Genomic DNA, 24,301 nt, shown 5'->3' with positions numbered 1-24,301 from the left:
AAAGCAGAAACAGTAGCGAGGCCTGCGCGACTGTGCATAATTTATAAATTGCCTCACATATAGAACCTGCTCACTGTACCGGATCGAGGGGTGTCAAAAGAGTGGGGCTCAATGCCCCCATATCCTGCAAAATAACACAGAATATTTAATGTCTTTCCCTGACAAATTCATCTATTAATATTCATATTACCTATTACCTCCGTATTCATGAGCATAACCGATACTCTTCAACCGCCTTAAGATTCATACATAGCAAAGCCCATGAATCCCCAGAGGAAATAATTTGCAACGATATTTTTTACATACAATATTAAGTACTGAAATCAATTTCACTTTTTAATTACGTACTTACACAATACATGTTTATTTTATTACAGTTGGTTTGGTTCTTATATACTTAAATCATTAAACCACCTGGTATGATTGTGTAAACCCTACCAGAGTCGCAGTCGGGGCTTTGTGATCCCACAGATCGAACTCCTGGAGCCGTCCCTGCGCTCTTGTCCCTTGATCGAGTCTCGGTCAAAGTTAACACAGTTTTATACCGTCGGCGGCCCATGGCGTCAGTCTTGACCGGTTCTGCTTATTGTGAAAAACTTATTTAAATAAAAAGGTAGGTTCAAGTTAAATTTGCCTCACTTATCTATTCGATTTTTAATTTTGGTTTAAGTAACTAAGTATACGAGTTTTTAATGTTTCTTATGTGAGTTCATGAAGTAAACTCTTTCAAACATTTACTATGAAAAATCTAATCGTTACCCACACCCGATATGTGCTATTCTACATTGCGTTGGATGCATTTGATTCTAGCAATTGCATTCCATTGGTCAACATAGCATAGGGCAGGAAAGTTTTTCTTTTACATGTAGGTATCACACGATAGACCCTCACATTGAAACCTTAGATAAAGGGTCTACCCTTATAAGTACTTACATTGCGAAGTACTTACTTCTACTTCGATGCTGTAAGTGTAATATTCAGTAACCTACTCCATCAATAAATATCAAAATACAAATGCGTACTTTCAGGTACTTAAGTTAGTGGTTTAATAAGGGTCTGACTAAATCTAATAAGTAGATACTTTTTTTTTTCATAGTACAGGCAGACATTTTAGTAGATATGGGCTGGTTATAATAATAATATAAGTACACGTTTTATTAATCTATATAGCTAGGTAAGTACATACCTACATTTATTGCTTAGTCACATAGCTCTAAAGTATTAAGGTAAAACTAAAATATCATAGACCACTACGATAAAAACTCAAGAATAGACGGCGTTTCTATTTTCCGGTGGATAAAGTTGAATTGGTTTATTACTTCCTAAGTAGGCACTCAGATAGGTAGGTACTCGACGTTGAGTATTAATTGAGTGATCATACCATACCATAGTGTCGCACCGCAATATCTAATTGTTTAATTAAACGAATGGTAAAGTGCTTTTTAATCAATAATTAATCATAAGAAGGTAAAGTAAATAAAAGTAATTGTGGTTTGTGACCGATTGTGAAAACAAATTCAGGTTTGACCAGCAGTCACAGGATCTTGACCGGTGGGTATGGGTACCTAGTTATATTTTTTTATGTATAGGTAACGTACCTATATGGGTAGGTGCAACATGTAAGAAGGTCTTTGCCCCAAAGTGGGACGCAAAAAAAAACAAACAACCTTTTATTTTATTACCTATTCGGCGATTGCATTTAAAATGTGTTTTACAGTTTTTAAAATAAAGTAAGTTAGGTAAGTAAGTACTTATAAAGTTTTAAAAATACTTTAATAATTTTTATCATTGTAACTATAGAAGTACTTACCTATAAGTAACTTAAATAGTGTAAAATAAGGCTACTTACTTTACCAGTGATAGGATACCAGTATTTTTTATGAAGCAAGTTATCATATCTGAACAACTTTTAATTGCACACAACAGCAGGCCGAACAAATGTGACTTCTCTAATAAATAGTAATGCAACATAGCTAGGATCTATGGAGCTCCACATTGCATATAAGCTCTCGCCTCACCTATAGACTTTACTTATAACACCGTTTTCACCACCATTTTCGTTTTTTTTTTCATCCCAAATGCCATCATCGCATCGCAAACGCGCATTGCGGTGGGCGAGTTGCGGCTGCGGTTTTAAAACCCCGTACCGGCGAAAAAACAGCAAAGTCACAGCCACAGTGCGCGTACCTCCACTGTACACGTACAGGCCAATTCACACACTGTTTAGTGCGACTGTTTAGTAAACGTACATTACTAAGTATGTATGGCAGATTTAAAAGTTTTGCAAATACTATACAACAAGCCCAGCAATATCTACTGAACACTCGCACTTAACAGTGGGTGAATCGGCCAAAAAATTCAAAACTTTCAGATTTCGACGGCTGCAATCTGCTGCTTTGGCTGAGCCCCGTGGTGGGTCTCCTCATTATGTCCTCGTATGAGGTCACGGGGTCTCTAGAGGTTAATACATGACAGATTGATCCCACAGGCCATGGCGTCTCCGCGGCAGTGGTACGACGGCGTGCACATGTACCTGGGCGAGCTGGGCGCGCGCGTGGTGGCGCGCTCCGGCCGGCCCGCCGACCGCCACCACCTCGGGAAACTCATCCTGCAGAGCTTTCTGGACGCGCCCGACCATGTGTTGCAGGTGGGTTTCTGTATACTGACGAAAAACGAACGAACGAGAGCTCTAGTGCCTAAGACCGACACCACCTCGGGAAACTCATCCTGCAGAGCTTTCTAGGTTATTCTTTGCTGGCGAAAAATGGACGAACGAGAGCTGTCGTGCAATACGAGAGAGTCGAGGCTCACACAGCAGCGCTCCGAAAATTAGTTTTTCGTCATAGTGACCCTCCAGGTGCGGTGTGGGCTTTTTGGTTCGGTAAAGGAGAAGTACACAAGTGGAGTTACGAACTAATACATACCATGATTTTAAGGCATAGCATTATCGGTATCATGGCCTGTCTTGGCAAAGACATTGAACTATTGGGTACATATTTTTATACTATCCAAAAGTGGTGAAAACCTTAGATAACTTAGATTAGAGTCTGTATCTGGAAATCCCACTGGTAAGTATACCTTTTAAGACGAAGCGAATCTAGTGGAAAAGCTATTATGAAATAATCCAGGATTAATCTTCTTACGCAGGAATCAGATCAGAACCCACATAAACATGTATCAGGCTTTAAAATTTACAGCCGATTGATTATGCTTCAGCTATTCATGATCACGAATATCCTCAACAGATAGACGGCGCGACGGGCGAGTCTGAAACCTTCGGCTCAATGCTAGAGCGGTCGGTCCGGTGCGCGGGGTGCTTCGCCCAGCGGGGGGTGGGGTATGGTGACGTCATCGCCATCATGGCTCCCAACCACCTGGATATTGGGGTTCCGTTCTACGCGGCCCTGTACCTTGGGGTCATCATTGCGGCCGTTGACAGGACTTTGGGAGTGTGTAAGTTATTTGAATCTTAAATACATAGATAGGTGGATTAACATGTCATCATCATCATCATTTTCATTAGCCCATATTCATCTACTGCTGGACATAGACCATGGACCTCTTTCTGGAGAGCAGACACACTTAAAACAGAGGCACAATATTATTATACTTGAATCTGTTGAACTGACGACTTACTTCCATGTGACTTACACAGGACCTATCTGATAGAGTTATGAAGAAGACCGCTAGAACAAAGTTCACATGGCTGTGTCTTTTCATTACTGTATTCATCAGTATAGGCACTCGCTTACGATGATCAAAATTAACCACAGAACCTCTCCTCCCAGTGGAGCTCCAAGGCTCGTTCAGCGTCAGCCGCCCGAAGCTGATCTTCTGCCAGAGCGAGAAGGCGCCGGACGTGCAGCTGGCCCTCAACGAGGCGGAGGTGGACGCGCAGATCGTGACCTTCGACGGCGGCGACTACCTGTGTAGCTTCCAGCAGTTCATGGAGGCGGGGGTGGACGTGGCGGTTGAGGAGTTCGAGTAAGAATGTAGGATGCGCGTTAAAAATGGGGGCCGAGGCCAACTATGTAGACTTCAAGTAAGAATGTAGGATGATAAGTGCAAAGGGGAGAACAACCAGTTCTGCCTGCACTACTTATTTGGCGTTTGATGGCTGTTGATCTTATGAATTAAGTTAGTATGAGGCAAAAATAATCGCTTGTTATTTTATTCGTCCAAAAAACGAGTCAAGCTGGTCAGGTAACTACCAGAGGTACCCTGACTACCTTGACTCGTTTAATGATAAATTCCAGTGTATTGTGAATTGTGAGTGTAGTGACAAAAAAAACAAATTGCTATAGCGAAGGGAGATATACAGGGTGTTGCAAAAAGGGTATACTAAGGCGAAATCTACATGTGCAGCATGGTATATTTAAACCCGAAATTGAAATCAGAATTTCAAAATATACCCTTTTTGCAACACCCTGTATACGGAAATTTATCCGGATCCTATCGTTAGGTACTGTTAGGTATAGTTTGGTCTAGTATTGTACCTAAAGAGCGTGACTCCTCCGAAGCTGATCTTCTGCCAGAGCGAGAAGGCGCCGGACGTGCAGCTGGCCCTCAACGAGGCGGAGGTGGACGCGCAGATCGTGACCTTCGACGGCGGCGACTACCTGTGCAGCTTCCAGCAGTTCATGGAGGCGGGGGGGGACGTGGCGCTTGAGGAGTTCGAGTAAGAGCGTAGGATGATTGATTGGGGAGGACTAGTGTGCCTGTACCATACTTATTGGGCGGATGGTGGCTGATAATCTTATTTAGTACCTATAGGGACAAAACAGAATCGCTTGCCATTTTATTAGTCCAAAAAACGAGTCAAGCTGGTCAGGTAACTTACCTGAGGTTCCAGTGTATTGTGAGTGTAGTGACAAAAAAATATAATTGCTATAGCGAAGGGCCATATACTTATACGGAAATTTATTCGGATCCTATCGTTAGGTTCAGTTATAGTTTGGTCTAGTGTTGTAACTAAAGAGCGTGAGTCGTCCGAAGCTGATCTTCTGCCAGAGCGAGAAGGCGCCCGACGTGCAGCTGGCCCTCAACGAGGCGGAGGTGGACGCGTAGATCGTGACCTTCGACGGCGGCGACTACCTGTGCAGCTTCCAGCAGTTCATGGAGGCGGGGGGGGACGTGGCTGTTGAGGAGTTCGAGTAAGAGTTGTAGGGTGCTCATTGAATAGGGGAGGATCAGTGTGACTGCACTATACTTGTTTGGCGCATGATGGCTGCATGTTGATCTTATGAATTAGGTACTTAGCATGGAGATGGAGACAAAATTAACAGAATGAATACTGAAACTTATACGTAGTTACTTACATGCAAGCTCGCAAAAAAACTTGTTAATTTTTTTAGGACACTTCGGTTTTTCATTAAACGAATCAAGATGGTCAAGTCAGGCACCTTAGGTACTTACCTTGACTCGTTTCATGATAAAATTCCACGAGTGTTGTGACGAAAAATCAAATTATGGTGAAGTGCGATATGCGTACGGAAGTTTATTCAGATCAAAATGGTTTGGTATAGTTAATGTACAAATTCCTATGTATGTGTACTTATGTACCTAACCGAACTATTTGGGTACTTACTGTCAGGGGCGAAGCATCCTGACCCGTGTCAGAGTGAAAATGCTGCCTGAGAGGAGTCAGGTTCTTTTGTGCCAGACTGTACTTCCTACTTGCAATAGTGATAAACGCAGCCGAGCCGTATATACAAACAAAAAAAACAGAGACAAACATTTGTAAAGTAGGCAATCACAAAGGGAAATTAGACTTAATTCAGTCCTATAAATTGCTGTAATTTAGAATAATTATCTAAAATCACTCTATTTAGAAGACCAATTTGGAAGTTTGCTATTGTATAATGCAAACGTGTGCCTATGAATATTATTACGAGTATTGAAGTAGGTATAATAAGTAGGTATAGATCAGTATAGATATAAATTATACAACCCTACTCAAGAACTCAAGAAACATAAGTACTTCTCTAACGAGAAGGCCCTACTCCAGCTCTTGACACCGACATGCAAAGATAAGAATAATTTTCACAATCTGTTAATACTCCAGGGCCGCAGACTTCGACCCGGCGGAGGCGACGGCCTTCCTCATCGCCACCAGCGGCACCACCGGCCTGCCCAAGGCCGCCGAAGCCACCCACAAGAACTTCGCTACCTCCAGCCCATACTTATGGTAAAGGGATTGTCACTGATAAAATTCCATTCTTTTTATACCTTGAGATTTTATAGAATGAAAACGCACATGGTAATGATCCAGTAGTTAAAATGATTGAGTTGGATATATGAACATAAATGAAGTCTGTGTGATGTCTTGAGAGTAATAGAGAGAAGAATGTAGACCTGAGCCTGAGGGCCGCATGAGTAAGAATAGTACTTACCTAAATCCGTTAGCGTGATGACCTGGGAGAAACCAGCATGTCGACCTATTTACTGCTAGATAGAAACACACGTTATATTTATCATATACATATTATTTTTCATACAAGAGCTCCTCACATATATGGTCTCCACAGTTTTCCATCCATTGCTCTTTTTATTCATCAATAATACCTACCTTTCTTCAGGATACGTCACGACACGTTCCCCACCCCGACGCGCATGGCTCTCATCGGGTCGCCGCTGCAGTGGCTGACCGCTCTGATGAACTTTGTCATGACGCCCATATTCCGGTACACAAGGCTCCAGACCTCGCTGCCTCTGACCAGGGAACATTGCTATCACTTGCTCAATACTTATAAGGTAAATAAGTCAGACATAATTATGTAGGTACATTATACACACGCATTGGTACATTATACTGAATTCCGTTAAGTAGATGGCAGAAATATTTTTGCCAGGCATTATGTAAAAGGGGGACAGCCGGTTGCCATACTTCGGCATAACCTTGCTGACCAGAGAACAAAATGCTTTTGTGGGCTTACCTGCGCCATCTGATTTAAAGTCATACTTGTAGACTTGTATTGTGAAGTGATAGATGAAAAGATTATTTAACGAAGCTCTCGATTCTGCCGAGTTACGAGTTTGAGTCCAGAGACCGAATAAATAAGTCAGTTGCGGTACAAACTCACCGCTTCGTCATACCTGCTTCCTATATACTCTATAACCACCACATCACATGGTGAGCTGGCGCCTTTTTGACGCTCTGGTCAGTAACCTTTGTTAGTTTTGTATTATTATTTTTATTCGTCGAATAAACGTTTCTTTCTTTCTTATCCTGCCCCCCATTAGCCGACGTGGACGGTGTTCAGCCCGACGTTCATGGCGGCGGTGATCAAGGCGGCAGACCGGGACCAGTGCGACTTCTCCTGCCTGGAGACCATGCTGCTGGGCGGCAGCGCCGCGCCCGCAGACCTCATTGCTGAGATCAAGGTAGGGGATCTTAGTCGAGAGGCCGAGTGTTCAAATCCAGCAAATGAATTATTTAAAAAAAAAGAATTAGTAAAAAAATGCAGTTGTGATTGATGTGTTTACCAACATATTCTGCAATTCATTTTTACGATTAGATACAAGTAACTAGTTTGGTACTATAGTTACATAGCCACATTAAAAGTAAATTAGCTTAGTTGGTATTTGTACCTTACATACTCGACCTCTCATCATCATAACATAATATACGAAACTTATTATGTAGGTAGGCAGGTCTACCTCTTGCCATTATGTTTTTGTTCACATCAATTCCGTTGTCATTGTACTATTTGTTCAATTAAGTAGGTACCTAAGTAAATATGTAGATACATAATTAAACTCGGCACAAATTGCTGAGGTTCTTGGGCATTATGTACAATGTACCTACATGGTACCTACTTATGTTTTGTGTTTCCGGATAAGTATTATAGTAGACGTAACTAAGACGTAAGCGATCTCTGCCAGACAACCCTAGGATGGAGGGAATAAGAGATTAACACGTTCACGGACAATTGATGGTTGGAAAATATTTTGATATGACACCTAAAAATCCCATACATTTTATCGTTCCGCCTTGAAACGTATTGCCGTATCTCAACATATTTTATTTACGTAATGTGACAGTTACGGCCATAGACGGTATCGTCTACAAGCGGTCCGCCACATCATGCATATCCAACAATGCGTATAGTGACATCTACGGCTACAGGCGGCAGCCGCCAGTTTTTTTCAAGGACCGAATCATTTTCAAATAAGTTTGGACGTTTTTCAGATACAAAGTTCCACTTTTAGCATGCTATTTACAATAAATAAAGCTGATATAGTAAGATTAAACAAAGGGGTTCATCGACAAAAGCTAAAATTTTCTAGTTCCTCATTACAGTTATATCTTCGCTTTTCTATGTTCCATTTAAGTAATTATAGTATTTGAATCGAATAGGTAGGCATCCTATATGCAAAACAGTATAATATTTATCGATTTATTATTAATTTACCTCGTAATTTGCCACAAAAATTATCAGACTACCACCCGTTCTACACAACATATCCGCGACGCGCGCGCCGTGACACTAACTTCTGGAAGGTTATTTTTATTTGTAACGGTTACGGCGACAGGCGGTATGTCACTATAAAGTTCACTTATGTGTGTGCAAAAGAAACCCCGACAAGTTCTTTGTTATGACACCTAGAAACAAATGAATTAGCACAATACGACACTAAATCATGCATCTCCTGTTAAGAATACAGAAATGATACGGCTGTTGACGGTTCGTCCGTTTCAATCAATAGAAGTTGGACGGCCACAGGCGCGTAGTCATATTACAAGGATACTTAATTACGGCCCTCGACGGATTGTCCGTGAACGTGTTAAGATTGGGTGCAGTGTACACTATGTTAAAAGGAATGTAGTTTGATTATTTTACTACACATCCAATCATAACCAGCCACCTTCTCAAGTCGTCACCTCATCTAGCTGGAGGGCGTCCCACACTACGTTTGCCTAGTCGCGGTCTCCACTGCAGAACAGGTTTACCCCATCTGTTATCGGTTCTTCGACAGATGTGACCAGCCCACTGATGTATTTATTTACGTATATTGTATATGTGTTTTCAGCTAGTGACCCCCACCACAGAGGTGTTCAACGCGTTCGGCATGTCGGAGATCACGGGCGTGGGCTTCTGCAACGACGACACCGCGCGGCCCTGGATCTGCGGCCGCCCGCTCGGCTGCCTCAAGTATCGAGTACGTGTGTCTATCTATCGTGGCGAGCTGATTTTCCACATTTAGCCTCTAAATTGCTATGCGTGAAATGCGGGGAACACGGAACACGGGGTGACTAGCTATTAAGCCACCCAAGTTCAGGCCTGTGTGACTATATTAGTGCTCAACTTGATGCGAACTAGGTCAATGCATGCGAGTTCGATTCCTGACCAGGGGAATCGAATTAAATATTTAACTGAGAAATCTCAATAAAGGAGATCGGTGACCCTTATCAGTCTAGTAATTTATAAAAAAAGAGAATGATGCATCTGATTCTATTGATGGACATGTTATTAATTTCAGATAATAGACCCAGGCACTGGGCTGGACGTCACTGAACCCAATGTACCCGGCGAACTGTGGCTCAAGGGACCAGGCATTGTCAAGGTACGTCAGCATTCAAAAACTACAGCACAAAATACCTAGAAGGCTACTCCGATTCTAGCTGTTATAGGCCAGCTGGGCAGAGTAGTTCATATGTAAATAAAAATGCTGAGAGCCGTGGTTCAACCGAAAAATATGTTTTGTCCACCATGGCAACTGTGATTCCCAACCCAACAAGTTGTACCACTACCTCCAAGGGCCAAACTATAATTTATATACCTACCTAATATCCTAAGTTAATTCCGCCATTTCCCCTCCCCAGGGCTACTACAACAACCCGGAGGCCACAGCGGAGACGTTCAGCGAGGACGGCTGGTTCAAGACGGGAGACATGTTCTACAGAGACGAGCACCACTACTACGTCTATGTGGAGCGGATTAAACTGCTGCTCAAGTACATGAGCTATCAGGTAGTAGACCACTTTCGACGGCATCATAGCGTACCTACCAACCTACGTATATTAAATTTCCAGAAGAATTTCGAACGGTATGTTTCACGAAAACAAAAATTATCCATTTCGCGCTGCTGAAATGCACGCCCATACGACCTTTGCAGCCCACATGGTTAAACACGACTTTATTAAGATACGTAGGTAGCTATATAGTATTGTAGAATACTAGCTCCAAAAACGCAAAGTAACAGGCAGTACATAATTATAAATAATACCTATACTTTATTTACCCAGTAAAACTGTTAAGTATTCTTCAGCTCATCTATCTTTCACCTGCGAAATATTCGAATTATTCCCAGATTCAGCCGACATTCCCTTCCAGATATCCCCCATAGAGATCGAGAGCGTGATCCGCACCCACCCGGCGGTGTTGGACGTGGCGGTGACGGGGCTGCCGGACGAGGCGTGCGGGGAGCTGCCCGTGGCCTGCGTGGTGCGCCGGGACGGCTGCGATGTCAGCGCAGAGGAGATCAAGGACTTGGTCAAGGGTGAGATAGTTTGAGTGTAAACCAAAGCCCACAGATTTCGTTGGCGTTGGCTAGGAAATTTGAGATTGGGAGACCGTCGACTGGTGGGCCGGCCCAGGGACCGCTGGAGCGATGTGGTCGAGGCGCTGGCCCAACGGAGTAAGTAAAGTAAATTGGGAAATAATCTTACCATGATATTATATAAGTATTATCCTGGTTCGATGACGTCGTGGGCCGTTACTCGTGGTCTCCACTCGTGAACTCGTATTTTCTAACGCTTATCAGGTTCTTCGACAGATTTTCACCTTTTCACTATAGTTAACCTCATTTCATATGATTTGAGCAGGACTTATTTATTTTCATTTTACACATTTATTTTCATTCTCATCCCAATTAATTTCCTCAGATTCCCTGTCGGATGCGAAGCAACTGCGAGGGGGTGTCATATTCCTGGATCAAATACCAATGACAGCTTCTACCAAGGTGCACCGACGCCAGGTCAAGGAAATTGCACTCACACATCCCAGGGAATGAGGCTTTAGCCGAATTGTAGCTCATCTGTGATATGTGATGATTTAGATTTTAGCTTAGTGTAGGTGCAAATGTAGAATTATTAGGTAAGTTGTTGTTGGTTGTTATAGTTGCGTTTTACGAGTAGCTATGTATTAGGTATGTAGATTGTAGATCGATAATAGTAACCTATTTTTTAATAACTACTGATGTATTAATGAATGTATAACTGTTTATAGTATTAAGATTAAGCATGGATTAAGGTTTAACAATGGACAACATTTCAAAAAACTAAAGCTACTATAAATCGAAAACCATTTCGAGATTTAGCTCTCAAGGCCACAAAAAAAATGTTTTTGTATTTTTTGGATGTATCGTTTTCGAGAAAATCATAAAATAGTAAAAAAGTGCTGATGACGTCATGCATCAGGTGCGATGCATTTTGATGATCAAAGCCTGATTTAAAAACAAAGTAACTGTCACTTTCATTTTTGATTGACGTTGACGTTTTATCGAGTCGTTGTTGTTTATTTGGGTCATTTTCATAAAATCAATGTTCTGACACTTTCTGACTATTTTTTTTAATTTATCATATAAAATGGTTAGTACTTATAAAGAGATGCCCTCTATTTAATACGTTCCAGAGCATGCCACCGCCTACACAGCTGAAAAAATGCTTCTGCTTATTTTTTTACATGATAAGTACCTACTTTGTATCATCAGCAATATCAATGTCATTTGAAAATGACCCATTTGTTGGTTGGCATGTAAACAAAGTTTAAATGTCACTTGTCAGTGTCATTTATGTTTTTTTTCGAGACTAAGGCAATAGACAAAAATAAAAATTTTGCCTAATATGTGATGTCACTTCCGGTTTTAAAATAATTAACTTTAAAGTTAAAAATAACATGCAAAAATTAATGTATATACAAAATAAAAAAATACGGGTCCTCTAATTTTTTATAACCTTTCCGAATAACTAATAAAAATATAGGGTAAAGAAAATGAAATGTTGTCCATTATGTTAAGATATCGTGTAGTTATTTAGTTAATAAATGTTTAATTAAAGATAATCTAGTAGGTATTTATTATGACGCACACACCTACTCTTTTACATGGACGAATAATTATCAAATACCATACGAAGGCATTCTAGTAAAACAGTTTTTATAATAATAATAATAATAATAATAATAATACATTTATTTTCAGATAACAAGATCCATAGTACATGCAATGTCAATCAAATTAAAAATAAAATTATAATTAATAATTAAAATTAGATCACAATAAATCAATAAATAAATTAAATTAAAATTACATCACAATAAATCACAATTAGTATAATTCATACAGTAGGTATATTAATTTATATCGGTTCAATCCTATTTAACCATATTTAAAACAAAATAAAAATAAATAAATAAACAATGTCACATTAATAAATAATAAGGATAAATTGTGTAAAATATAAATTAAATTGATAAAAAAATAGAATATTAAATACAATTGATCCGAATAAAACAATATAGCATGTCAGGGTAACGTAGCTATGGGACGACTCGACTTCCCACATACTGTGAGTGTACCAATAATGACACTTACCCAGTGCTTCAGTATTGGGCCATCGAGCCGCCCCGCGATGACTGCTAGGATGTTGTTGGTGCTGCCGCGCACTCTGCTCAGCAATGAGGCCGTCCTTTTTCTGACAATGGCATGGAAGCCGTCCACGCGCGCCTCCGCGAACATGCCCGACGCACTACAGTGTCGCGGCAGCCCCAGCAACATCCTAAAGGCGTTATTGTACTGGACGCGCAGGGAATTGATAGCCCTTTGCGTGTAGTTGACCCACAGGCTACACGTGTAAAAAGATTGGCAATATGCCCTAAATAGGGTGACCTTTACCTCTCTTGTACAGCGTGCAAACCTGCGGGCCAACATATTGGCACGGACTGCCAACGCCCTACGCTCCCGCTCAATGTCCTCATCATCCTTAAGGTCATCTGTCACAATGTGCCCAAGGTACTTAAATCTAGTTACGCGATTCAGTTCATTTTTACATAATAAAAAAGACGGTATCTCCTGAGGTAACTTATTTTCAGTTTTAAAAATCATTATCTCACTTTTTGTTACATTGTACTTGAGACCATGTTTTTCCGCGTACTGTTCACAGGCTCCAAGTAGCTTCACTAACCCACCTGTCGACGGACTCAGCAGCACCATGTCGTCTGCATAACTGAAATTGTTGCAGCTTTTGCCGTCAACATAACATCCTGCATGCATACTGCTGAGTTCGCCGATAAGTTCATCCATATAGAGATTAAAGAGCTTTGGGGATGTTATACCACCCTGTCTCACCCCGCATTCCAAGCCATACTCGTCAGAATAAACATCACCCCATCTTACTTTATTACTCTGATGATCATACCAGTATTGGAAAATATTGACTAGTTCCATAGGTAGGTTTGACCTTCTACATTTTTCCCACAGGACATTATATGACACTAGATCAAATGCCTTGGAGAGATCTAGGAAACAGGCATACACGTTCGTTTTGCGATCCGTATAGTATTTGACGGTATGCTTGAGCCCCAGCACAGCACTCTCCGTCGACAGCCCCGGCCTAAAGCCAAACTGTGCGTCATTTAATTGCAGATGCGCGCTGAGCCGGGCGTCCAGCAAACCGTCAAACACCTTCGCAATGATAGTTGCGAGCGATATAGGCCTGTAGTTGTTTCTATCGGAGATGTCACCAGTTCTATTCTTTGTAATAGGTACAACTATTGTCTCCATCATTTCCCTTGGAAGATAGCTATGTCCCAAACAGCTGTTATAAAATAAAGAGAGCACTCTCGAAACATGTTCTCCTCCATATTTCAGGTGCTCAATGCTGAGCCCATCCTGCCCCGGAGATTTACCTCTGCTCATAAACCTAATTATGGTTGCTACCTCCTTTGAGGTAAATTGAGTCTGAAGAGGTCCATCGACAGTATGCGTGTCAGCACTAAGCCCCTGACTCGTCACATCAATGGGCGACTGTACCTTGAAGTGCCCTCGAAATAAGTCAGCAATGGCCTTCGGTTCGGTTACACCGTCAACCGATACGGGCAGACTAGGGTTGGTATTGAGCTTGTTGGTAGCCTTCCAGAACCTGCTAAAATCCTTCACTTTGTGATGCGAAGCTAGAATATCCATAGCTATCTGTTGTTGGTTATTCTGGCACCACTGAAGTTTGGACTTAAACACTTTCCTACTAAGGCACATTTCATCGTAATAATATCCCGAGGTCGGCTTGCCATACAAAAGCCATTGCTGAAACTTAGCTCGAGCTGTGGCGTGTGCATCCTTTACATGCTTATTCCAGCCTATTACTCGTTGTTTTTTATTACTAGAGCTCTTACCTGCACTGCTCAGCACAGCCGCCTCACTTAAAGCTTTAACTATTTTACTATACATTTTATCTAATAAATTCCTATGGTCCACATTATGACAGATGGTATTGCAACATGTTGTAAGGTCCGATGGTAAAACAATAGAACTTAAATATTCATGGCAAGATTTAGCATAAATTTGAATTTCCTCGTCTTTTTTATTTCCCCATCGCACATTACTTATTTTAACACAAACAGGATTATTCATAACTTTCATATTTATAAGATTTAGATTACATTCAAACACAATCGGAAAATGGTCAGACCATAATACGTCATATTCTATCTTTATATCTACAATTGTTCTAAAAGCTGATTGTGTTACTAAGCAGTGGTCTAGCCACCTCTTTGAGCCATTAGCCTCGCTTATAAACGTTTATAAAACATCTCATTTTATTGTTACTTTATAAAACGTCAGTCAACATTAATCATTGTATAAAAATAAAGTTCTAGTACTAAATGCGAGAAATATTTTTTGTACATCAACAAATAACGCACTGTACACACCTTTAAAAACTTCTAACCACAGCACTCGTATAGTCGGTGTGTCATATTTTAATAACTGCACTGTAGTTAGAGATGTTGACGCTGCCACGAAGAGTTTTCTTTTGTAGACTCTGGAAAAAAAAGAAATCGTATTACAAATTGATAAAAAGGTGATGGCACCATAGCTGAGGCTGTAGTGAAGCTGCTTCTGAAGCTTGGCGCCGGGTTCGAATCCCGCCCAGGGCAATCTGTCAAAACTGCTGCTAGCTAACCAAGCTAGGTGTAGGTAAACTAAAGCCTCGCCTACACTAAATAATTACTTATGCGATGTGCGTGTTAACAAAATAAGATTTTTTTCCTACATTATAATTGACGGACTGTCCTAATTTAAAATAGTATTTATTAATAATTTAGGTACCTTCTTGAACATGGAAGCCATCAGTAAGTTGGTCTTCTTAATATTTTCCTTCCTCAAGTCCTCTTTCTTCTGAACCACCTCGGGCAGAGACTTGTAAATTTTCTCAGAGTGTTTCTTCATTTCGCGTTCACTGATAAATTTTGGCGCCACTGCGAAAAAACATAATACATTTTATCATCTACAAACAAACAATATTATTTGGTTCTGATTATCAGTAACTAAACAAGACAAGGGCGACAAAAGCCAGTTCTATCCAGAACTCGGCGGCAGCGGCTATAACTATAAGCCATTATGACATTTTGTGATGTCACGTGAAGGAATTGAGTATGAATGGTCTGGAGACGAAATAGGCAGACGTTCCCCTCTGGCGGGGTGGTAGGCCAGAAAGGCCCACCGATTTATATAAACTAGTTGCAGTCTCAATTTTCACTAGACTCAATCTAGTCGGCAAAGCGTTCGTTTCAGAGAAAATGATTTGTTTACATACTAAAATGACAGCTTCAATTCATAGAATATTAGGATTCCGGATTTGATCACAGATTTGGTCATGGTTTATTGTTATTAGCTGTTTCCTAGCAACCAATGTCAAAAAAATGCAATAATGATGTACCGGTATGTAGATATGTATTAATCGACAAAAAAGGTCATAGTTGGGAAGCGTCCGTAGTCGAATTGGCTTCAGTAATCGTAACTGATCACTGAGGTTAAGCAACAACTGACACGGTCAGCCATTGGTAGGTACAGCATGAGTTACCGATTTCAAATGGTTCTTTTCTGGACGCTTCCGTGCTTCGGACGGGACGTTAAGCCGTGGGTCCCGGTTGCTGCTTCGGCAGCAGTCGTTAAGCCTAGTCAGAGGCCGCCCGAAGAGGTGGCTTGAAAGCATCTGACTGTCGGGTTGCCCACTTACTCGACAACGCATTGTACTCATTCAAAAACGGCGATACGGCTCGCGACCTTTCACGTGAGTATAAATGTATAGCGAAAAGCGGGTGACTTCGTTTATTAATAATTCCTAATTAAATTTAACTATACCTAATTAATTTGAAATTAGTATTTCTAACCCATGTTCTCGAATTCATCGATAACACTTACTTATCGATAATTGTTACATCCATTGGCAAGAAAAATGAAGACACTGTGTTCATTATTAAATGTCACTTCACGTAACCCTTATTGCTGGGAATTAAAACTCATAATGATATGTCCCATGAGACATAATCATGGTAAACGGTAAAATTTCCCCCCGCAAAAATTGGCAGACTTTTTTGTATCAAGAAAGATCGCTATGACGCTTCCCGAGGGTACACCCGAGTCCGCGTTGTTCTATGCGTGAAGGTTTGTAAATACGGATGGATGTATGCTACTCTTTCTATGCTATGCTATGCTATGAAACCAGCCAGAGGTACCCTGCATCCTGATAACACCGGGCCAACCAGGGAGCGCAGAATAGTTTAAGGGAGGGGGAACAGAGCCCCTATTACAGGCAATACGCTACCATTGTACGATACTACACTAACATAAAAGAACAGCGCCAACGTAGTAAATTTTGGAACTAACAAATTTGCCTTACATTTTGACAGTGACAGTTGACGATACGCAATGTTAACGGGGAGGTCCGAAAATCTTGTAATCGCTGCACAGGTGCAATAAAAGTATAAATAAATACTCACACTTGCGTCTCCTCAACTCGATGCCGAGCTCCCTAGCGAGCTGCGTGACGTGCGTCGCGCTGACGGCGCTCAGCGGCGCGCGCTGCAGCTGCAGCGACAGCAGCCGCCGCGTCGCGTCGCGCTCGCGGGATCTATGTGGAGGGAGAGATTGTGTTTATTATGCGGGTAAATTGCTAGTACAACAACAATGTTAACAAGAGCAAATTAAACTTATAGATAGATAGAATACACTTTATTTGTACACCAACAAATAATAATAATATTAACAAGTTGCAACTTAATTAGGGTACAAAAGGCGGTCTTATCACTAAAAGCGATCTCTGCCAGACAACCTTTGGATGGAGGGAATAAGATAATATTAAGATTGGGTGTAGTGTACTTATTCGATATACTGACATATTTAGATGACTTTACTATCAACAGATATATTCTAATCTCCATGAGCTAAATAAATGAGTCAAATACTACAACACTAACATTGTAAATCAATGAAAAACTCACCAATATTTTTTTCATTTGCCGGTACTAAAGATTTAAATAACGGACAGTACTCAACTGAATGGCCTGAGAAAATATTTTTAAAGCAAAATAATTTATCAGATTTTTCTATTAAATATGGAAATTATGTATGAAACATTATTATAGTGTAAGTAAGAAACTACATTTATAAAATTTACTCATACTACTCGTATATTACCTTCACAGCAGTACACATGACAGGGCTCCAAGTTATAGCAGTTAGGGTTAGGGGTATGGATAAAAATCATTTTTGAGGTTGAACAATGTTCGTTTCCGTAAGGTCTGAAGATTTAAATAGATAACAAATGTAGATGAAAAGAATATGGTGAGTCTTTAATTGAGACATGAACAAAAATGTCAAATTACTTCCTAGACATAGCCATCTCCTTAGGGCCATCACAATATCGAAATATAACACTGGACCTAACTGAATGCTAAAAGTTACCAAGTCCAGATAACTGAAGCATTTAATTATTATTCAATTTACTTTAATACCTACACAAACAAAATTAAACTTACCGAGTCTCGCTGATCACTCTCAGCGCATTCTGACGATCCGAAGTATTTTCAATGAAGTCAGGTCGGTTCCTTTCCAAGTAATCCCTGACCGTCAGGGCCTGGAGCTCCCGTTTGTAATCATCAGTGCTCGATATCTCACTCTCATTAGGAATACGCCCTGGACGATGATAGTCAGTGTTCGGAACAAATCTTGAACGAGGTGATTCGTCAGTGACTTTAAACTGCACATTATCGCCAAAATTAGGACGTTTCGGAGGCACTTTAACAACCACATTTTGCAACGGATGCTTGTGGACATTACAGGGTTCTTCTTCAGGGATCATACTGTCAGATGTCTGTAGAATCAAGTTGTACGCAACACACTTCTTCTTAATCTTTTCAAATGCTTTCACCCTTGACCCTTTACATCTATTTCGACAAGCGCAGTGGTGCATTTTCTTGCAAGCTTCGCAGTTAACAGACGTACTGCTAGACTCTTTGTGGTGATGACAAGGCTTGCAGCGATTCTGGTGATACTTTTCGCATTCTTTCTTTATTTTGTTGAGGACGTGGCAAGCGGCAGCGTCGGAGCTCTCTCGCTCGGTAGTTCCTGGAAAATCTGTAGATTCTGTTGAGCCTGACGTTTTGTTGCTAGATTTGTGCTTTTTGTCTGATTTCTTATCTCTTCTCTTGACTGGCGAGCTAGTTCCTACATCAACTGTCTTCTTATGTTCTTTTAAAGGTGAGCGTTTTTGATTCCTTTCTCTAGGTGTAGCATCACTCGATGATCTAGTATCAGTCGCGTCTTCAGTGTCTAAGAGGCACTTCAGCAAAGTCATGATTTCTTTGTAGCATTTCTTATCCTTTCCCTTTCCTATATCACTTTTGGAATAACGTCTCGTTATGTCTTTAATAACTTGCAGTACAGGGTCACTACTATCGTAATCAGTTGTTTGTTGATCTGTCTCACTTTGCGATCTGCTTGTTATAGAACTTGTTGGTTTAAATTTTTCAGTAACATCGATTCTCTGTGTCATCGATTTTAAGTTATCCTGGTTATTAGGATCATCTAATATCGCCGGGTCTGTATTTCTCTTTGTAAATATCTTCTTATTAGCAGTAGGGTAAGTCGCAGATTTTGGATTATTATTAGGAGAGCGAGATATGCTTACATCACCAGTATTACATGAGGTACCGAAATCTTTAGTTTGGATTTCCACATAGTTGGATGCGCGATCTTTATAGTTGGCTTGATAACTTTCAGATTTTATTTGTGCCTCAATATCCATATTTTCTTGCTCACCACTGGACAAATATGGATTTGTATTAGTTCTCAAAATGATTTTCTTATTAGTGGCTGGATAGGTACCACTGCCATAATTTGACCGTTCATCTTGTGCATTCGATAAAATCTCTGTCTGTTTTTCTGAGTCTTTAAGATCTCTTGTAGCAACTGCACGACTATCACTATCATTTGCATCTACGTTAATAGCTTTATCAATGAGAGTAGGGTCTGTATTTCTTTTAATAAATAGACTTCTTTTATTACATGGATAAGAGCCAGATTTTTCTCTCGGTTTTGCGAAAACATGCTCATTTTTATCATCATCATTAGTTTCATAGGTTTTGGTGGGTTTTTCTATTTGGTTTCGTTCATTTATATTGCAATCGCAAGCGACATCTTTAGTATTCAATTCGATTTTGTCATTTTGACCAACTACTTTAGGTTTTTCAGCAGAGATGATTACATCACCAGATTTCGTAGAAGAATGTACTTGTTCAAATATATTAGTGTACTCTGATTGGACGCCTTTAGAACATTCTTCTCTTAAAGAGGTGTATTTATTTAAGTTTTCCACAACTTCCGTTGCAATGCCCTTTGTTGCAAGTGTTGGTCCTTTTTTGACATCATCGAAAGGTAGTCTCGTATTTTTAGATTCAACACTTACCATTAGCGTCATGTTAGTGCCTTGAAGAGGTATTTTATAACTATCCATGTTTACTTCTTGCGATGTTTTCTCATAACGTTTTTCGTAAATATCAATATTTGATTCAACATTGATGTTACAGTCATTTTCAACGAATCCAGGTACATTTGTTATTCTTTCAGTATGTTGTGGGGTCCCAACAAACATATCTTTAGGATGGGTCAATTGCATTTCTGCGATCTTTGATTTTATACTGGAATTTTCGGCACTCTTTAAAGATACTTCTCTGTACTGTTTACTGACTACTTCAGCGCAATCACTTACAATATTTATATCGGAAAGAGAAGGATTAGAAATATTAGGGTCAATGCTAATACCCGTTTGGATACACCTTGTAATCTCAAGAATTAAAATCTTTCTATCAGGCTCCTGGTTTTTAAAGCAATTGTATGCTACATTTCTCTTAGGCGAGCTATTCCTTCGCCGTTCCAAAGCTCTCGACGTGCCAGTATCTACGCTTCGTTCACTGAATCTTCGGCTAAAATGACACGGCAAATTAGTTTGCGATGACTGTGAAGAACGTTTTATATCAGTGACTTTTTCAGGTAAATGCCTACTGATTGCTTCATTTGTTTCTTTGCTCGTGGAGGGTATGTTGTCGTTTCGTGGTGTTGAACCTTTGCTGCTTGGTCCTGAACATTGAACTGAAACGTCATTGGACATTCCGGATCTTGTAGCGCCTAACTGTACACCTTTGTCCATCAAACGCGAGCATTTGTAAACCAAGAGATTTTCATTAGGGACAACAGATTCTCCAGTACATAAACAGTACACATACTTTATTTCACCGGTAATTTTGTCTGCAATTATATGTGAAGGGGTAACTTGTTTCGGCATATCTACACAGTCAGATTTTTTCTTTTGTGAGTCGTAAGGCTTTTTCCGAGACGAACATGAATCATCACATTCGCTACTTGTCGCCCTTGGAGACTTTTTAGAGCTATTATTGTCCTCTACTTTAAATTGGCCAGTTTTGTAAAATTTCTTGCCACTCTCACAAGACGACCCTGGATGGTCACAAATGTGGGATGAACTTGATGATTTAATGCAAATATTTGTCTGTCCTGGTTTAATCTCTATTTTATCTCCTCGTGGAGAAGAAGATTTTGATGATTTATTTTTGCAGACTTCCTCGCTTTCTTTTTGATCCACATTATGAACTTGAGCTATGGTTTTGATCTGAGTTTCATTGCCTGAGCATGAACCTTGACCTGAAGTATTAGCCTGACGAGTAGTGTCTACAACATGTGTGCATTTGTTATGATGTGGACAGCAACAGTAGTGAGCCTTACTTGTGCCCGAGCTTCCAGCTTCAATTTCATTCTGTAACCTCTTTCTTAAATCTATTTTCCGATTTTCTTTTTCTTTTTTCTGTGAATTTCCGGAGGACAGAGTAAAAACGGAGTGACTTCTTTGCTTTTTCATGTCTATGTATTTTTCAATATCTTTTTTATTGGGATACCCTTCTAGTTTTCTAGCATCTCCCGAACCATCGGCGTAATTGTTTGTAGCCAGATCATTTATAAGTTCTTTTAATCTATTTTGTTTGGCATCTGATACAGTTTGTAGTGGGGCTTTTAGACCACCATCAGATCCAGTCAGTTTTTGTCTCATAAAGTTTTCTTTATCACGCAAATGCTTTTTATAAGCCTCTTCTCTTTTTAATGCCTCTATATACTTCTGGTATAGTTCTTCAGAAGATGTTTTAGCAAATACTGTGTCAGTAGAATCTTTACATTTGCTTGAAATATCTGATTCTGTATGTGAAATTGATTGTTGTTTTTTATATTTAGTCAACATTGGATTTTCGCTGTTACCTACAGTAGGTAAATTTGGGACACTTTGAGATGTTGAGGCGATAGCGCTGGAATTAAACTTATCCATACGTAAGATAGATTTTTTAGGCCTCTTTGTTTTTTCGCCAGTATTGTTTGTGTCAGAAGTACTGGTAGTGGTAGCATTCTTGCTGTTCCCTTCTGCCAAGTTAAGACATTTGCTGCTTAAACTTAGCCCAGATAAAAAATCTGTTGTACTTCCATCACCCTTGTATTTCGAGTTCAGTAGTTTAATTACTAATTCTTTAATCAGTTTTTTCTTTATTTTCGAGTCATTATTGTACTGCTTAAGCACATTCTCTAGAAGTTGGATATTCTTTTCTAAATCTTTAGTTAAAGAAGCATTTGTTTTACTTGATTCTGTTGTGACACCACCACTGGATTCAAGGCTTGACTTGTTTCCTGCTGAATTTCTGGTTTTATGATGGTCATCCATCATTTGATTCTGATTATAAATGTGTCCTGGCATATATTCAAAGCTTTCTGCTTCAGAAACTTGTTCACCACTTTTTTCATGTACAAGTGGCGGTTTCTTCTTCCTGGAAACTTTTTTGCTTGATTTCTTCCTAACAGTTCTTGGCTTCCTTCTTTTCAATCGACTTTTTAAAGAATTTAGGCTTAAAAGAACTGGAATACATTCCTTTCTTTTTTCTGTACCTGTGTTAGGTTTTGGTAATGAAGTTTGTATTTCTTTATCTATCTTTACCTCTGGTGTTACATCTTTTTCAAGTGGTTGTTTGTCTGGAGATGTGACTTTGACTTCTTTATCTATGTTTCCAATGGAAATTCCACCATCATTTTCAACATTGAAAGATATGTGTCTAGTTAGGTTTACACTTATTGGATGTGTCTTGGATGACTGAGGGACATTAAGTTCTACAATATCAACACCTTTGCTGTGAACTTCTTTGGTCTTTTTTATCAAACTTTTTTTATTTGTTTTAGACCTGTGTGTTGGTTCAATTAGTGTAGAATGAGCTGTAGGTTGTCCAAGTACATTTTCTTTATTGTCACTATTAGAATATTGTTGTAGAAGAGCCAGCCTCTCAAGGGTGCTCAAGCTTGAGCCTGACGTCTTTCTATCAGTCTCATTTGCATAACCCACATCCGCTAATGAGTCCCATTCCAGTTTCCTTTGTGATGTTATACTGCTGGTCGGAGATACTGGCTTGTTCATTGATGTGTCCAGTGTAATGTCCACGGCTGTGAAGGAGAGCAATGATGATTAGAAATTATGTAATAGGTGATTTTACTTATTCACTCTTGTATGAATTACATTTGCATAAGCCTTTTTATCTCAGTTACATAAATATTGTTACGGTGAATCAATAATTTCAGTTGCAATGAGTGTATTATTCTTTTGATTTATTTTGAAAGAGAAACTTACACTTATGGGAGTGGTTTCCTTCAGATTTAACGGATTCATTGTCAGAATGTGTTGTGTCCCTGGGAGATACTTCTTCAATGATGATCGGTGGTGAAACTGATTCTGCCTTGCATTTCTGATCACTTTTTTCATCCTGGAAAAATATCAAGTTATCAAATTAAGTAGGTACTTATTCGAAACCCAAATTTTGAAGTTAATAATATGTGGGGACATCTCACACAGCGTGCACACGCTCATCCGACCCCAAACTAGGCAAAGCCAATGATAACAATGAGTTTTGGAAAAGAGGTCAGTCTTGTTTTACAAAATAAAGTTTAAGTTAAATAAATATTTACAGCTGTATGAAGTCTTACTTGTGAGCTGGACTCCACAGGGACGGAGCACTGGATGGAAATTCTACACAGTTCAGTGGAGGACTCACTCGGCTTCTCACACGAGTCAGACGAGTCAGTCTGTGCCTTCATCCTTCTCCAAAACAGACTCGTGGGGTCTCTAATATCACTCTGAGAAACCGTAGATAGCGAGAAATACTGCTCCAAGTCCCTTTTTCTACCAAACTTTTTGTAATAGTCCAATATCAAAGAGTTAACGGCCGAACGTGAATCGGGATCGTCCAAAGTATGAATTAGACCTGGATTTTTAGGCTCATCCGTTTCCATTATACATGCGCAAACGTAATTTTAATTCATTATAAATAATGTTAAAAAATTCATTGTTAACGTTTTTAAAACAAATAAATGTGAAAGATAATTCAAATCGAATCAACAACAACACAAAAACACAACTTGACAGTTGTGGTAAACAAAAGAATAACGGAAAATAATGAGTGAATGAAAATAGTGTTGTGATACATAACGATATATAAATATAAGCGTTTTGGCACCACAGACTAGGTAGATGTGAAGGCCGGTGGGTGAATGAATGATAATACCACGTCAGTCGTAAAATAAATATTGCCAGCAAAGAAAATATTACGAAAAAAGGGGAAAATACCCAAGATGTACCACGAACGTTACTTTATTTACTTCTATGTACCTACCACAGCTGATATAGGTTAAACCAGTGAAACAGCTA

General features: G+C 39.8%; 2 protein-coding genes across 2 annotated transcripts; one reads left to right on the top strand and one right to left on the bottom strand.

Annotated features, from left to right (window-relative positions):
- Positions 1-486: 486 nt before the first annotated feature.
- Positions 487-11,256, top strand: LOC105390061 (luciferin 4-monooxygenase). The gene is made up of 12 exons (XM_038118453.2): positions 487-613; positions 2,489-2,647; positions 3,246-3,453; positions 3,789-3,984; positions 6,065-6,187; positions 6,579-6,753; positions 7,243-7,383; positions 9,034-9,162; positions 9,484-9,567; positions 9,827-9,973; positions 10,338-10,503; positions 10,889-11,256. Exons 2-12 carry the CDS (start codon positions 2,492-2,494, stop codon positions 11,014-11,016), a joined length of 1,653 nt encoding a protein of 550 aa, XP_037974381.2. The 5' UTR covers positions 487-613; positions 2,489-2,491; the 3' UTR covers positions 11,017-11,256.
- Positions 11,257-14,810: 3,554 nt separating this feature from the next.
- On the bottom strand, positions 14,811-24,111 carry LOC105383468. Its single transcript, XM_048626345.1, has 6 exons — positions 23,581-24,111; positions 23,228-23,360; positions 18,039-23,043; positions 17,001-17,131; positions 15,328-15,476; positions 14,811-15,040 (listed from the first exon to the last, which is right to left on the bottom strand). The coding sequence occupies exons 1-6, from the start codon at positions 23,884-23,886 to the stop codon at positions 14,972-14,974; spliced, it is 5,793 nt and encodes a 1,930-aa protein (XP_048482302.1). The 5' UTR covers positions 23,887-24,111; the 3' UTR covers positions 14,811-14,971.
- Between the last annotated feature and the right edge of the window lie 190 nt (positions 24,112-24,301).

The sequence above is a fragment of the Plutella xylostella genome, chromosome 16, assembly GCF_932276165.1.
Source record: "Plutella xylostella chromosome 16, ilPluXylo3.1, whole genome shotgun sequence".
Taxonomy (NCBI): domain Eukaryota; kingdom Metazoa; phylum Arthropoda; class Insecta; order Lepidoptera; family Plutellidae; genus Plutella; species Plutella xylostella.
This window is presented reverse-complemented; position numbering and strand designations above follow the sequence as displayed.

Excerpts from the sequence above, each read along its gene's own strand:
- LOC105383468 (XM_048626345.1), bottom strand. The coding sequence starts at position 23,886 with ATGGAAACGGATGAGCCTAAAAATCCAGGTCTAATTCATACTTTGGAC. Across the intron at positions 23,361-23,580 it reads CTGTGGAGTCCAGCTCACAA|GATGAAAAAAGTGATCAGAA; the intron begins GTAAGACTTCAT and ends ATATTTTTCCAG. Across the intron at positions 23,044-23,227 it reads AGGAAACCACTCCCATAAGT|CCGTGGACATTACACTGGAC; the intron begins GTAAGTTTCTCT and ends TCTCCTTCACAG.
- LOC105390061 (XM_038118453.2), top strand. The coding sequence starts at position 2,492 with ATGGCGTCTCCGCGGCAGTGGTACGACGGCGTGCACATGTACCTGGGC. Across the intron at positions 3,454-3,788 it reads TGACAGGACTTTGGGAGTGT|TGGAGCTCCAAGGCTCGTTC; the intron begins GTAAGTTATTTG and ends CTCTCCTCCCAG. Across the intron at positions 6,754-7,242 it reads ACTTGCTCAATACTTATAAG|CCGACGTGGACGGTGTTCAG; the intron begins GTAAATAAGTCA and ends GCCCCCCATTAG.